This window comes from Vombatus ursinus, unplaced genomic scaffold (assembly GCF_900497805.2).
Source record: "Vombatus ursinus unplaced genomic scaffold, bare-nosed wombat genome assembly UNPS02014821.1, whole genome shotgun sequence".
NCBI lineage: Eukaryota > Metazoa > Chordata > Mammalia > Diprotodontia > Vombatidae > Vombatus > Vombatus ursinus.
The window spans coordinates 4,115,365-4,130,586 of NW_020954599.1; the positions used below are offsets into that span (position 1 = coordinate 4,115,365).

The 15,222-nt window shown below is 37.3% G+C and overlaps 1 protein-coding gene across 1 annotated transcript in view; it reads left to right on the top strand.

The window, feature by feature from the left end:
* The window catches only part of UNC5C (unc-5 netrin receptor C), a 391,452-nt gene that overhangs the window by 255,278 nt on the left and 120,952 nt on the right, over nt 1-15,222 (top strand). Inside the window, exon 3 of the mRNA XM_027837574.1 lies at nt 3,783-3,926. Coding sequence (XP_027693375.1) covers nt 3,783-3,926 — 144 coding nt within the window. The remainder of the gene's footprint in view (nt 1-3,782; nt 3,927-15,222) is intronic.

Sequence of the window (15,222 nt, forward strand, 5' to 3'; positions counted from 1 at the left end):
TATCTATCTATCTATCTATCTATCTATCTATCTATCTATCTATCTATTTATCTATCTATCTATTTTTTATTTATTTGGTGAGGCAATTGAGATTAAGTGACTTGTCCAGGGTCACACAGCTAGTAAGGGTCAAGCGTCTGGTCTAAGACTAGATTTGAACTCAGGACCTCCTGATTCCAGGCCCAGTGCTCTATCCACTGCACCCTCTAGCTGCCCCTTACTTTATTTTTTTTTCCTGGCTTTCCTTCAATTACCAACTAAAATCTCACCTGCTACAGAAAACTTTCCCCCAATCCCTCTTAATTCTAGTGCTTTTTCTATGTTAATTATTTCCTATTTATTATATATGCATATGTGGATATGGCAGATAGGAAACAATAATCAATAATATAATAGTTTATATTATTGATAATATTGTTATTATTGCATAACATAATTATAATATTATACTATAATGATATATAATATATTGTTGACAATATTAGTAATAATTGATGACAGTAATTGATCATGAATAGGGAATTAAACACACACACAGGATAAATAGGAAATAATATGTGTATATTTGTTTGCATGTTGTTATTTTGTTTCATCCATTAGTCCTTCCTTCTTTAGGGCTTGGACTGTCTTTTGCCTCTTTTTGTATCCCCAGGGCTTATCACAGTGCCTAGCACATGGTAAGCACTTAATAAACGTTTACTGATTGATTGATATTTTATGGAAATGAGTATAGCACACAGGTTGACAGCCATTAACCCCCTCTCTTCCAGCTGCAACAGGAGCCTTCTCAGTTCATGTATCTTGGCTCCTCCTATTACAATAAAATGTAGAATGTGCACTCCTTGTTACGCTCTTGCTTTTCCATTTGTATAGCCAACATTTATGCAGTTTTTTTTCACTTATTCATTCCTTTATTCATACATTTGCACTTGATAGATTTCATTTTGAGGGCACGAGTTGTTAATAAACTACAATCCACTGTAGGGACCTCAGAAATTGTTGAGTTCAACCCACTTACCTTATAGATCAGGAAACTGAGGTCTAAGATAGATAATAATGAACAATAATAGCATTTGTAGAGCACCTTAAAGTTTACAAAGACAGTAAGTATCAGAACAGAATTATAACCCAGGGTGTATGACTCCAGAGCTAATGTTCTTTCCACTTTACCCCAGACTAGCCTTCAAAACAGGACTTCAGAACCAAGATTTGGAGTTACTGTTGAACTAAAAACATTTCTCAATGCCTTTCAAACCAAGGTAAAAAGAAAAAAAAACTTATTGAGAATCATAACTTCTTTTTTTACTTATGTGATTTTCTTGCTTGCTTTGCACTTTTATATATTGTCTCAAGTTCTTTTAGTAGGAGACAAGGCATAACTATCATAAATAAACTAAACCTATTTTATAGTCAGGATTTACAACTCAGAGATATATCAGGGTTAATAATGCCCTTCTTTAATATTCTTACATGTCTACTTTAAATTCCACTAGTCATCTTAAGAAATCCTCTCAAATGGTTTTAGAGAAGCACCAGGGAAGCAAGCCTGCCTAATAAAAGCCCTTTGTAACTAGTAGGTAGGGCAGCTAGATGGCACAGTGGATGGAGCACTAGGCCAGGAGTCAAGAAGTCCTGAGTTCAAATCTTGCCTCAGATACTTGCTAGCTATGTAACCTTGGGCAAGTCACTTTATCCTGTTTTCCTCAGTTTCCTCATCTATCAAATGATCTGGAGAAGGAAATGGCAAGCCACTCTAGTATCTTTGCCAAAAAAAATCCAAATGGGGTCAGAGAGTCAGACACAACTGAAACGACTGAACAACAAACCAGTAGGAATTCCCTCAGGCTTCTTTTGCTCCCCAAAGATAGCCATAGTAGCTCCGTAAAATGAAATACACACTAGGCTTGAAGCTGGGGGCTCTGAGTTCAAATTCTGGTTCTACTTCTTATCAGCTCTATGACTGTGGATCAGCCAATTAACTTCTACAAACCTCATCATTGCAGTGGTGCTAATAATTTTTGCATTGCCTACTATGCCGAATTGTTGTGAGAAAGGCACTTTAAAAACCTTAAAGCCCAGTGGGAAATGTAAACTTCCCTTATTGTGAACAAAGCCTCACTAATTCTCCCTTGCAAAACTCATGGTGTGATCTCACTGTCTTCAAGGGTACCCTCCCCCTTTCTAGATGTTACCACATAGGACCTTGCAATCTTGTTGGCAATGCCTGAATTCAAGAATCTTGGGGATTTGGCAAAACCTAATAATTAGACAATGAAAAGAGTGCTGGATTTGAGATCTGAAGATATGAATTGAATTTCTGACCCAATTAATATCTGTGATACCCTAGTAAGTCCCTTCTCCTCCTTGGGCCTTGGATTTTCCATCTACAAAATGAGGTGTTTGGTGCCTGTGATCCTTTCCAGCTCTGAGTTGCCAAATGAAATTTAAATCCTGAGAATAACCAGGTGCTTAACCAAGATAAATAGAGAAACTACTAATTATTCTGGATCATAGGTTCATAGGATTTAGAACTGGAAGAGATTTTAGAGATTATCTAATCTAACCCTTTTATTTCACAGATGAGAAAACTGAGTGGTGAAATGTTAAGTGACTTTCCCAAGGTCACATGGGTATTTAGTGGAGCACATAACACAATTGTTATATCATATTATTATGTAAGAGTGGGAAAATGATTTATTTTCTGGTTGTTGTGAATTTTGGATGAATCAAAGATATCTTGTTTAGTATTTCAGTCAGATTTGGCATTTAACTTATGACATTTAAAGAATGATTACGAAACAGTCTGAAAACTGTATTTTGGAATTGGGAGAGTATCAAGTTGTCAATGATGATTATTTTTTCCAGTCTTCTGAAATACCATCTTTTAAAATGGACATCTGTCAAGTAGACATGGTACAGTGGAGAAAGAGGTGGTTTGAGAGTCAAGGTCCACTTCAGACATGTCCTGTGACCCTGGGCAGGGTCACTGACCACTTAATCTCCAGCATCGCAGGCATCTCTCTAAGACTGTGAGATGCTGAGCTGCTGTCTAATCAGCACAGGTAGAGGGTGTTCACTCATGGAAGTTCTCTACATAGATTAAATCACAGATCCAGGTTTTTTTAAAATGGATTGATATTAAATAGCCATTATTTTATATTCCCAGTGAGTTCAGTAGCACTGATGCAATGCTGAGAGAGAGAGAGACAGAGACAGAGACAGAGACAGACAGAGAGAAAGAGAGAGATTGTAGGCTATGATGTATAGACATGTGTCTCTTTTTATTTTCCTGTGTTGTCAGTTTACTTTTTCTTGGTTCACACAGACAACTTGAGGAGTAGACAATTTGGGAACAGTCCTGTTTGGCGGATGGGGCTGGTGTTTTATCAAAATCCTGTTAAATGATTGTGAACATTCTTAGGAGATGAAAATTTTAATTTGGTAAGGAAGAAGATGGCTCTGTGGATAGGAAATGATTATTCTGGTCACATTGTGAAGGGTGGAGTTTTGCAGAGTGCAAAAGATATGGGGTCAAGAAGTCCCAGAATAAAAAAGTGAGAAAAAGCAACGGGTTAAGCAAGTAAAATGAATGGAGCAGACAGAAGAGGCGAGCCTGATGACAAAAGTGATAAAAAGCAGTACTATACCTATGATATGATTACACAGCTCTGCCAAGCATCATTTTAAAAAAGATCCTATTAAGAGATATACACGGCCCGTTTTTTGGCATGTTGCCCTTTTATGAGTCTTATCCTTATACGAATGTTAATTTCTTCTGACAGGTCTCATTGTCCGGGAAGTGAGCATTGAAATTTCCCGGCAACAAGTTGAAGAGCTCTTTGGGCCTGAAGATTATTGGTGCCAGTGTGTTGCCTGGAGCTCCGCAGGTACCACCAAGAGTCGGAAAGCGTACGTGCGCATTGCATGTAAGTAAGGCCACCCTCCTAGCTGGAGTCGGTGCAGGTGATAGGGAGGGGAAGGAGAATGGACGCTCAACACGAGCCTGCTCTGGTTTTCAATCATTCCAATCAAACAAAGATGAGGTTTGTGTGGTCTTGTTACCCCACAAGGGGTAGCTCACTGAAAATCTCTGTGCTTGACTTATACTTTTGTAGCCTAGGGTTTCAAAGTATATGAGCTCTATTCTTTTTTATCTAACTCTTTATGCAATTTATTTTCTCTCGCTCTCACCTTCCACCAATTGATAAAAAAGAAAAGAAAAACTCCTAAATCAAATATAGTCAAAGCAAAACAAATTCTTAAGTTGGCCATGTCCAAAATATATATGTCTCTATCTGTGCCATCATCTCACTATCAGAAAGGGGGTGGCATACCTGGGCCCACTAAAATCATGGCTGGTCATTGTGCTGGTCAGAGTTCTGAAGTCTTTCAAAGTTGTCTTAACGATGTTATTGTTATCATATGACTTCTCTTGAGTCTGCCCAGTTCACTTAGCATCAATTTCTATAAATCTAACTGGGTTTCTCTGAAACTGTTCCTTTCATCACTTCTTCAAGCACAATACATATATATATATATATATATAATATACACACATATACATATATACACATGTATGTATGTGTATATGTGTATATACACGTGTGCATGTGTATATATGCATGTGCATGTATATGTATATGTGTATGTATGTGTATATACATGTGCATGTATATACATACACATATGTGTGTATATATACATATATATACACATATGTCATCAATGCTTGCATAAGTCCTTCAGGACATTAATAGTAATAGTGATAATAATGAGGAGGAAAAGGAGGAGAAGAACAAAAACAAGAAGAAGAAGAAGAACTAGCGTTTTTATAGAACTTTATGGCTTACAAAGCACTTTCCATATGTTATCACATTTGATGCCATTAGAGTATCATTTGCTCAATGATTGATTGCTTCAGTAAGCTAACTAGATCCTGAGTAAATGAAAGGGTTGTTGCTGCTTTTAAAAGTGCCTCATTATCGGGGAGAAATATGCATCTTCTCTTGGGGAGTATGATTCCTTTTCCTTAACACAGTGTAGTTTGCAAAGCTGCCAAGGCAATGGCAGCTTGTTATGACAATACGGCTAAGTTAATATGTTGCCTGGAGCTCAGCACCACAAATATGTTAAGTTAATCTGTGCCGGCACCAACAAGAGCCAGAAGCTTTTTATATTTGGGGGAGAGTAAAGTGGGAAGAGAAGAGATCTTTTCTGGATTAAATTTCCGTAGGGTCAATGTTACAGATCTTTCTTTATTCATGAAAGCATGTCATACCAACTTTTTTTGGTATTTTAGTTATGTCTGCCTTCAACTGAGTTCTACACTTATTCTCCAGTTTACATTGGAGAATTATCTATTGTAATCTAGTGGAAAAACCCATGCTGAGCCTACCTTCTTTGAGTAACTTGAAAGAGGATGCCTTCCTACTAGGTGGTACAGTGGATAGAGTTTTAGATTTGGCATAAGGAAGACCTCAGTTCAAATATTGCTTTAGACACTTACTAGCTATATGACCCTGAATAAGCTACTTAATCTCTCTCAGCCCATTTCCCAGTCTGTAAAATGAGAATAATAATAGCACCTACCTCTCAGAATTGTTGTGAGGAAAAAATGAGATAACATATGTAAAGCACTTTGCCAACCTTATGGTGCTATATAAATGCTAGCTATTATTATCATAATTAATGAAAATGACCAATAACTACGTGGTACTATCAAATTAAGTAACTAAAGAGTGGGAGGGGGAGATGATTCCTTAAGAGAATATTTAAAATTAGTTTCTAAACATAATCACAAGAAACAGTGTGTTGGAAAAAGGTTATCATTACATATTTAAGATGTTTTGCGGTCAATGATCACATCTATTTTAAATTATTCCTGTCTCATTGCTAAGGCAAACCTTCTTGAACCTCAAGTCATAGATGATAAAATTCCAATTTATAAGAATTCCCTTTCCATCAATGTTTTTTAAATAAGGCAGAGTTGCACCAGGATACTTAATAGCCACTTACCAGTAGAGGGATTAAAAAAAGTGAACCTTCTGCCTTGGACACAAAAACATAATTAAAATTTAAACTATTCTTTCCTCTGGAACAAAAATGTAAAATAATTAGAATTTGAGCCTTTATTAAAAAAAAAAACAATTCCTCCCCACATTGTCCTTGACTTTCTTGCCTTCTGGAACAATGCCTTCTCTACTGCTAGCTCATCCTAGAGCTTTACTTATTACCTGGGGACTTCTGGTCCTGAAAAAGCCTACCACTCTGCGGCCTGTTTACCATATAAAATATATAAGCCCTGCCTCACCTTCTCCCTTTGGTGGGTTCCTTTGGGGGCCTCCATTTTGTAAAAGGGATGAGGCCAACTTTTATTCTCCTCTGGACCTATCCCCAATTTTCTGAACTTTAAACCCATGCCCATTTTACATGTTATCTTCCTCCATTAGAATGTAAACTCCTTGAAGATAGAACTACCTTTCTTTTTGCTTATATTTGTATCCTTAGTCTTTAGCTTAGCACATTACATTGCACTTAGTAAATGTAAGCTCTTAGTAAATGTTTGTTTCCTTCCTTCATTCACACAAAAGTTGACTTCTTGCCAGTTGGCTTTATGTTTAGATACTTAAAAGATACTCAAATATTCAAATGAATCTGTGATCTTATTAATGTTGATATTTCCTCTAACAATGTAGATTACAATCCACCCATGACTGTCCAATCTATGGGACTCTTATTCATGTTTTCCCTGTCCATCTTCACTATCCTACATGGGGGGAACCTTCCTTGCTTTTTCCTAATATTTCTTTCTATTATCTTTTACTTTGAACATAAAATACCAAAAACAAGAGTCATTTCCATATGCAGCACAATATGAAAAGAGGATGCTATATGAAATTGTGAATATCCATTTTATGCTGCTTGTTTTCTTAAGTTTATAATAAATTCAACAAGTAACTTTCCAAACTATCCTTTACCTGTACTTCATTCTAAACTTCCTTGTGTTTTCTTCTGCACATTTTTAAAAATTTTTTAATGATATTTTATTTTTTCTGATTACATGTAAAGACAATTTTTCACATTCATTTTTCATAAGATTTTGAGTTCCAAATTTTTCTCCCTTCCTCATCCATAGGACAGTAAGCAATTTGACTTAGATTATATACGTACAATCATGTAAAACATATTTCCACATTAGTCATGTTGTGAAAGAAGCAGCAGAACAAAAGGGGAAAAAAAACTCTGAAAAAAAAAACCAAAGTGAAAATAGTATGCTTTGATCTGCATTCAGAATCCATAGTTCTTTCTTTGGAGGCGAATAGCATTTTTCATCATGAGTCCTTTGGAATTGTCTTGAATCATTATATTGATCAGAATGGTTAAGTCATTCAGAGTAGATCATTGTACAATACTGCTGATATTGTGTACAATGTTCTTCTGGTTCTGCTCATTTCACTTTGTATCAGTTCATATATGTCTTCCCAGTTTTTTTTTTTCTGAGAGCATCCTGTTCATCATTTCTTATAGCACAACACTATTCCATTACATTCATATATCACAACTTGTTCAGTCATTCCCTAATTGATGGGTATCTCTTCAATTTCCAATTCTTTGCCACTACAAAAAGAGTTGCTCTAAATATTCTTGTACATGTAAGTCCTTTTTCCCTTTTTTATGATCTCTTTGGGATACAGACCAAATAGTAATATTGCTGGATCAAAGGGTATGCACAATTTTATAGGCCTTTGGGCAGAGTTCCAAATTGCTCTCCAGAGTGGTTGGATCAGTTCACAACTCCACCAACAGTGCATTAGTGTCCCAATTTTCCCACATCTTCTCCAACATTTATCATTTCCCTTTTCTGTTTAGCCAATCTGATAGGTGTGAGGCATCAACAAATGATTACTATGTACCAGAGTGTGCTGAGGACTGGAATATCAATACAAGTAAAAAAAAAGATAGTTCTTGCCCTCCAAAAGCTTGCATTCTAACTAGGGAAGATGACACATAAAAGGAAGCTATAAAGTTGGGAGGTAGGGAGGACCTGGGAGAAGCATGTTGGAAAAATCAGTCTAGAGAGTCAGAAGTGTAGCCCGAAGAGCAAAAAAGGAGTGAACCTGACTGGCTTGGATATTTTTCTTAAAACGGAGGTTCTGGGAAGAACTGACCAATCCTAGTATGGGGGTCACAAGAGTCACATGATCTGCCAGGGTGCAAAGGCTACATTCTTATGCTCACTGAGTGGAATTCCTGCCAGGATGGAGGCTTAGGGTCAGCTAAGGCTGCAGGGTAAGTTCCTGAAGGTCATTGGCAACAGCTTCACTTTGGGGGCTTGGTGCTGCAGCGAGGGCCATCAGCACTGGCTCGTCATCATTTTCGCCAGCCCCTCCTCTGTCCAGGACATTTACAGCAATGACAGAAGTGGGCAGACACACCACACAGGAGAAATCCACTTTGGCTTTTGTGATGACAACCTCCCCAAAGTAGCCTCTAGGCCCCAGTCCCAGCTTTCCCTCTTGCTGCCTTCCACCTCCCCGGGCTGGTGTGGGGGCATCCTGGTGTGGGCTTCAGGGCAGGGTCAGTTCAGAGGCTAGAGGGTGAAAGGGCCCTGGGCTGCATGGCCCCAGTACCTCTGCTTTTGCTGTTGCTGCCACCATCTTCTCAGCACATTTTTAAAAAAATGATTCAATGACCCATTTTTTTTCACGTTACTGTTTATATCTCCCTTACTCCCTCCCCACCCTATTGAAAAGAGAACAAAAGGGAAGAAGGAAAAAAAAAAAAAACCTTTAACAACTAAGCATAGTCAAGCAAAAGAATCCACAAGTGGCCGTGTCCAAAAATATGTTTTTTCTATGCTTTGCATTTGCTACTTCTATTGGGAGATGGGTAACATGTTTCATCATAAGTCCTTTGTAGACATAACTGGTCATTGTATTGATTATAGTCCTAAAACTTTTAAAAATTATTTCTCTTTACAATTTGTTGACCTGTAAAATATTTTCCTAGTTCTTTTTACTTGACTTTGAATAAGTTCATATTTCCCAGGATTCTCTGAAATGGTCTTTTTTGTCATTTCTTATGGGTAATATCTCATTACATTCATATGCCACAATTTGTTCATCCATTTCCCAACTGTCTAAGAGGCAATCTAAGGCATCTCCTTAGATTCTAGTTCTTCACTTCTCTTTTTTTTTTATTCCTTTGAATCTCCACAGCTCCTTCCATTTCCTCAAATAAATTTGTTTTCCAAGGTTCTCTGGAGTTTTGTATTTATATTTCAAAGTTGCTACAGCATTCTGGTCTTCTCATCAAAAATTCTTGAAAGTCCTTTTCCATTAAAATTTCATTTTTTCCTTATAAGATTATGCTCAGATTTGCAGGGTAAATTATTCATGGCCGTAAGCTTATAGCCTTTGCATTTTGTAATATTGTATTCCCATATCTCCTCTCATCTACAGTAGAAGTTGCCAGGTCTTGTAAAATTATGACTGTAGTTTCTTGGTACCTGATTGTTTTTTTCCTTTCTGAATGCTTGCATTACTTTTTCTTTGTGATAAGAGTTTTGAATTTTGACTATGATATTCCTGAGACTTTTATTTTTGTACCTTCCTTTTGAAATTAGCATAGTGCCTGGCTCATAGCAGCTGCTTAATAAATGTTATTGATTTGATTTAATAGATACATGTATATTGATAGAGTAGTCAACAAACAATAAGCCCAGTAAAATCTTGTATTGTCTCCCTCTTAAAAACAATTGTGTGATTTTTAAAAATATGGTCTTCTGTTTAATATCACTTGCAAAAGCCTTCCTGTGCCCTATACATGGTTAGGTTTTTATAACAAACATTTTATGTGCATGGGAAATTAGGCATAATTTCAGTTGTCATTAATGTATTTTTATCACATTTTTGGTAGTAATAATGTCAGACTTTTCCCTACCACACCTTTAGAATATTACTCTCCTGCAGATACCTTGATCATTGCTCTCCCAATACCCTTACAATTACATCACCTCCTCTTCCATATCCTTGATTTAGTCCAGCATCTCTTCTCATCTTTGTTTTCTTCATGCCAAATGAAAAAAAATATGAAAAATTTTGCATTTCATTTCCATATTTTCCCCATTTCGTCTTCACCTTGGAGTTTCATACTTATATGCCCTCAAAACGGATTTTCTTAGTTGAATCTCTTGCCAAGTTTTCTTTAAGCTCCAATACTTCTCTTTTTTATGAATGAATGGATGAAAGAATAAAACATTTATTAAGCACTTACTATGTACAAAACACTGATCTAAGAGTTAAGGATACAAATAGGAAAGTAAGAAAGTTCCTGCTCTCAAGGGGCTCTCATGGGGAATCAACACATATGGAAGGTTTTAGCTGCAAATTAGATGGAAAGGTACTATGGCCTTTAGGGTACAGTAGCAAAGCAGATGGCAATTGAAACTGTTACAATTGGTATCAGTATTCTTTCATCTAACCATATCATTTTTTGGCATCAGCCACTTATTTAAAGAGGACTAATTTTAATTGTATATAAGTTCTTTTCTTCTCATTTTTATTATTTTTTTTTTCAGTTTTTGTCTTATTTTTTATCTTGGCTCCACATGTCAGTAGTCTGATTGTACAGAGATAGCTAACTCAAAAATAGTTCCCATGATGCTTCAAAGTAGGAGTTTATAAAAGAGAATAAGAAGAGTTGTTCCCTATTAAAAAGACCAGTTTCCCTCTGGAATCTTTTTACCTTCATGGAATGAGAGACTTAAAATCTCTATTTGCCTAGTCACATGGTTAAGGCAAGTAGAATTTCAGGAACAGGGATACACTCATTAGGACTGAAGCTCTGATAGAAAAATTATGGAGTTTCTGCTTCTTGTGCAGGCTCGCCCTGTATGGTACTGATCCTTTGTAATGTTTTAGAAAGCTTGTACATAACCAAGTCTGTGCTACATCAAGTGGGTTTTGGTGATTTGCCCAGGAACACTTGACAGATGGCCATCACATTAACTTCAATTAAAGGTTTGAATTTATCTCAGATGAAGATAACATTATGATGCTAAGGTTATGTAAGTGCAATTACCTTTCATGTAATTAGATTTATGTATAGCAAGAAGACAATGAAGTGGCTTTTAGTGCTTCCATAATAAATACTTGTTTTCTGAGGTCTATAACTCATCTATGAAAATGTAATCTAAGTAAAAAGTTAGATGCAAGGTCATGACACAGGAAACTTTTTTTTTATTTTGGTTTTGGATTTTGCCAGGAGGACTAGAGACTCTGGGAAAGAGACAGAGAGAGACAAGGACACCGAGAGAGGAAAAAAAGAGAAAGATAGAAAGAAAAAAAGAGACAGAAACAGAAAGAAGGAAGGAAGGAAGATTTTAAGCACCATCTAGTAGATAAATTTTTAAAATAACAGCTTTTCATTTCTTTATTATTACAGATCATTCCAGTTTCTAATTCATCATTTACACACTAGTCAGTCATAAAATAATCTGAAGTCAAGAATTTTATTATTTGTATGGGAATAGAGTGGCCTTCCACACAGAAACCTTGAACTCACGCATAAAACTGAACTCATTGTCTTTCCCTCTAAACCTTTCCAGTGAACGTGTATATGGGTCAAGAAGCACCAGTTAGAACTGAACAAGCAACACCTGATTGTTTAAGATTGGAAAAGGAATATGACAAGGCTGCATATTGTCATCATATTTATTTAATTTATATTCAGGGCACATCATGTGAAATGCCAGGCTAGATGCATCAAAAGCAAAAATGAAGGTTCTGTGGAGAAACATCAACAATCTCAGATATGCAGATGATACCACTCTGATAACCGAAAGTGAAGAGAAATTGAGAAGCCTTTTGAGGGTGAAATAGGAGAGTGTAAAAGCTGGCTTGCAAATACACTCACACACAGACACACACACAAACACACAAACATATGTATGTATATATATATGTATACATAGATAGATATAGATATAGATAGATGTGTGTATATGTGTATGTATGATCTTGGCAACTGGTCCCATCACGTCCTGGCAAATAGAGGGAAAAGAAATGGAAGCAGTGTCAGATTTTATAATCCTGGGCTCAAAGATAACTACAGATGGCAACTGTAGCCATGAAATTAAGACACTTGCTCCTTGGAAGGAAAGCTATGGCAGATCTGCACAGTATTACAAAAAGCAGAGACATCACCTTGCCAACAAAGGTCTGTAAAAACAAAGCTATGGTTTTTCTAGTAGCAATGTATGGCTATGAGAGTTGGACTATAAGGAAAGCTGAACACTGCTTTTCAAATTGTGGTACTAGAGGAGACCTTTGAGAGAGTCCTTTGGACAGCAAAGAGATCAAAGCAGTCAATATTTAAATAAATTAAGTCAAATACCAGAGATGAAACTTAAATTCTTTGGCCCCATAATGAGAAGATTGGATTCATTGGAAAAGATTCTGATGTTGGAAAAATTGGAAGAAATAGGAAAAAGGGATGGCAGAGGATGGGATGAAAAGATAGTGTCATGGAAACAACGAATATGAACTTGGATAGACTTCAAGAGATATCGGAGGATAGAAGGGCCTGGCATGCCATGGTCCATGCAGTCAAAATGAGTCAGACACAACAACAAAACTTCCTATTTCTGCAGAGTAGATCAAATCCTCCCAGTCCTTCAGGATCACAACTTGGGAGTCATCTTGGATTGCTTACTCTCTCTCTCTCTCTCTCTCTCTCTCTCTCTCTCTCTGCTCATATCTAATCTGTTGCCAATGCCCTTCAGTTTCATCTTTGTAACATCTCTTTAAAACTTCCTCTTCTCTCCCCTGACACTGCCACCACTCTGGTGCAGGCCTTTATCACCTCATACCTTGATTATTACAACAGTTTGCTGGTGGGTCTGTCTCTCTCAAGTTTCTCCCCACTGTGGCAAATAAAATCATTTCGAGAGACAAAGCTGTTGGTTAAATTATAATTAATTTTACCAATCACAGCCAGCATATGATTGACAAAAAGGGCTCATTAACTTCTTCTTCCATCATAGCTACTTTTTTTTAGGTTTATATGCCTTTGGACATGAGATATTCCATCAAACAGCAATTGCCTCTGATTGGTTTTCAGTTAGAAGTGGACTTTACAGAGAGAAGTGAGTTTACTCCAGTGATGGGCTGAGAATGATATCATGCCACTCTTGGATAGAGAGACTATCCATATACCCAGACCATTCCCAACCTTGGGCAATCTGGACAAAAGGATCTGTCTCCACCCAAGTTTGATTGAATGGAATTCACCTCAGACTAGAGATTCTTTCTAAGGTTAGGTGGGTCCATTAGAGGAGTTTAGCTTGACCTTCAGAGACTGCGTCTTGAAAATAGGGGGGGAAAGGGGGGGGCTTTGAATCTCCCAAAATTATTTGTGCTTAATAATCATTCCTCTTACCACTCCAGTCCATCCTTCATTCAGCCACTAAAGTGATTTTCTAAAAGTGCAGGTCTCACCATGTCACCACCCCCCTGCCTCCACTCAATAAATTCCAATAGCTCCTTATTGCCTTCAGGTTCAAATACAAAATGCTCTGTTTGGTGTTCAAAGCCTTTCATGACCTAACTCCTTCCTTCTTTCCAGTCTTCTTCTTCTTCTTTTTTTTTTTTTGGCATTTGGGGTTAAGTGACTTGCCCAGGGTCACACAGCTAGTAAGTGTCAAGTGTTTGGTCTGAGGTCGGATTTGAACTCAGTTCCTCCTGACTTCTAGGTTGGTGCTCTATGGTGGCGCTGTGTCACCTTGCTGCCCCTTTTCCAGTCTTCTTACACCTTACTCCCCAACCTGTACACTCTGTTCCACTGGCTGTTTCACAAACCAACTACTCCATTTCTCTGCTCTGGCAATTTTCTCTGGTTGTCCCCCCATGCCTGAAACACTCTCCCTCCTCCACTCCACCTACTTTTAAATCCCAACTAAAATCCTGTCTTCTATAGGAAACCTTCCCCAATCTCTCTTAATTCTGTGCCTTCCCTCTGTTAATTACTTCCTATTTATCCTGTATATAACTGTATACATACATATATAACTATGTACAAAGCTATATGTAACTATATATACATATATATGTGTATATGTGTGTGTGTAACTATACACACACATTTAAGAGACAGTTGTTTCCCCCACTAGATTGTAAACACCTTGAGGGCTTGACTGTCTTTTACCTCTTTTTGTATCCCTAGCATGGAGCATAGTATCTGGCACATAGTGCATTTAATAAACATTAATTGATCGATTAATAGTAATTTTGCTCTCAAATTCAGAGAGAATCACTTATTCCCTTGTAGTTTTCCATAAGGGCAGGTGTAGGATCCATTATGGATGAATGCAAATGTGTCACCATCATCAGTAAATTAGGCAACTGGCTACAAGTTGGCAGGGGCTTGGTTCTAAATCAGAGAGCACGTAGAGCAGAGGAGGGAGAGAAATGCCTCTCCCTGCTGAGTGTTTTGCAGTTATATACTTTGATCCTCACGACAAAGTGCTATTATTATCCTCAGCTGAGGAGACTGAGGCAGACAGAGGTTAGGTGACTTGCCTAGGGTTATGCAGCTAGTAAGTATCTGAGACCTGGTTTAAACTCTGGTCTTCCTGACTCCAGACCTGGCCCTGTACCACCTAGCTGCCAATAAGGCTGTGATGTATCCTGTGTGTATATGTGAATACATACATGAATACATGTATGTGCATATATATGTATGCATGTATATATGTGTATATATGCATTATATGTGTTTATTCAAAGCTTTAATAGCTTAAAACTGCACTAAGATTTTTTGAACATGCTGCACATAGACAGTCCTGCCTCCTCCAACATACACATACATGGAGAATGGAACAATAAAAATATAATTTTAGAGTAGAAATACCATGTATCTCACTAAAGCAGATTTATATGTTTAATGCAAAGTCAGGCACATGTTAGGGCTCTGGTAAAGTGTAGAAATCTCATTTAGGAGGTCTGCCATGGTTCATGAATTAGGTTTCGTTCCAGGGATGTCAAATCCCTGATCTCCTGTGCTGGTTTGGAATACAATGCCCCACTTCAGGGACACACTAATAGAGTCTGACAAATACTTATTAAAATGCCTCTGCACAAAGGAGGTAAGGCTGAGCTACAGAGTAACGCCCTCTAGACAGATAAATTGCACTGGGGCAGTTACACCACATACACAAATAAG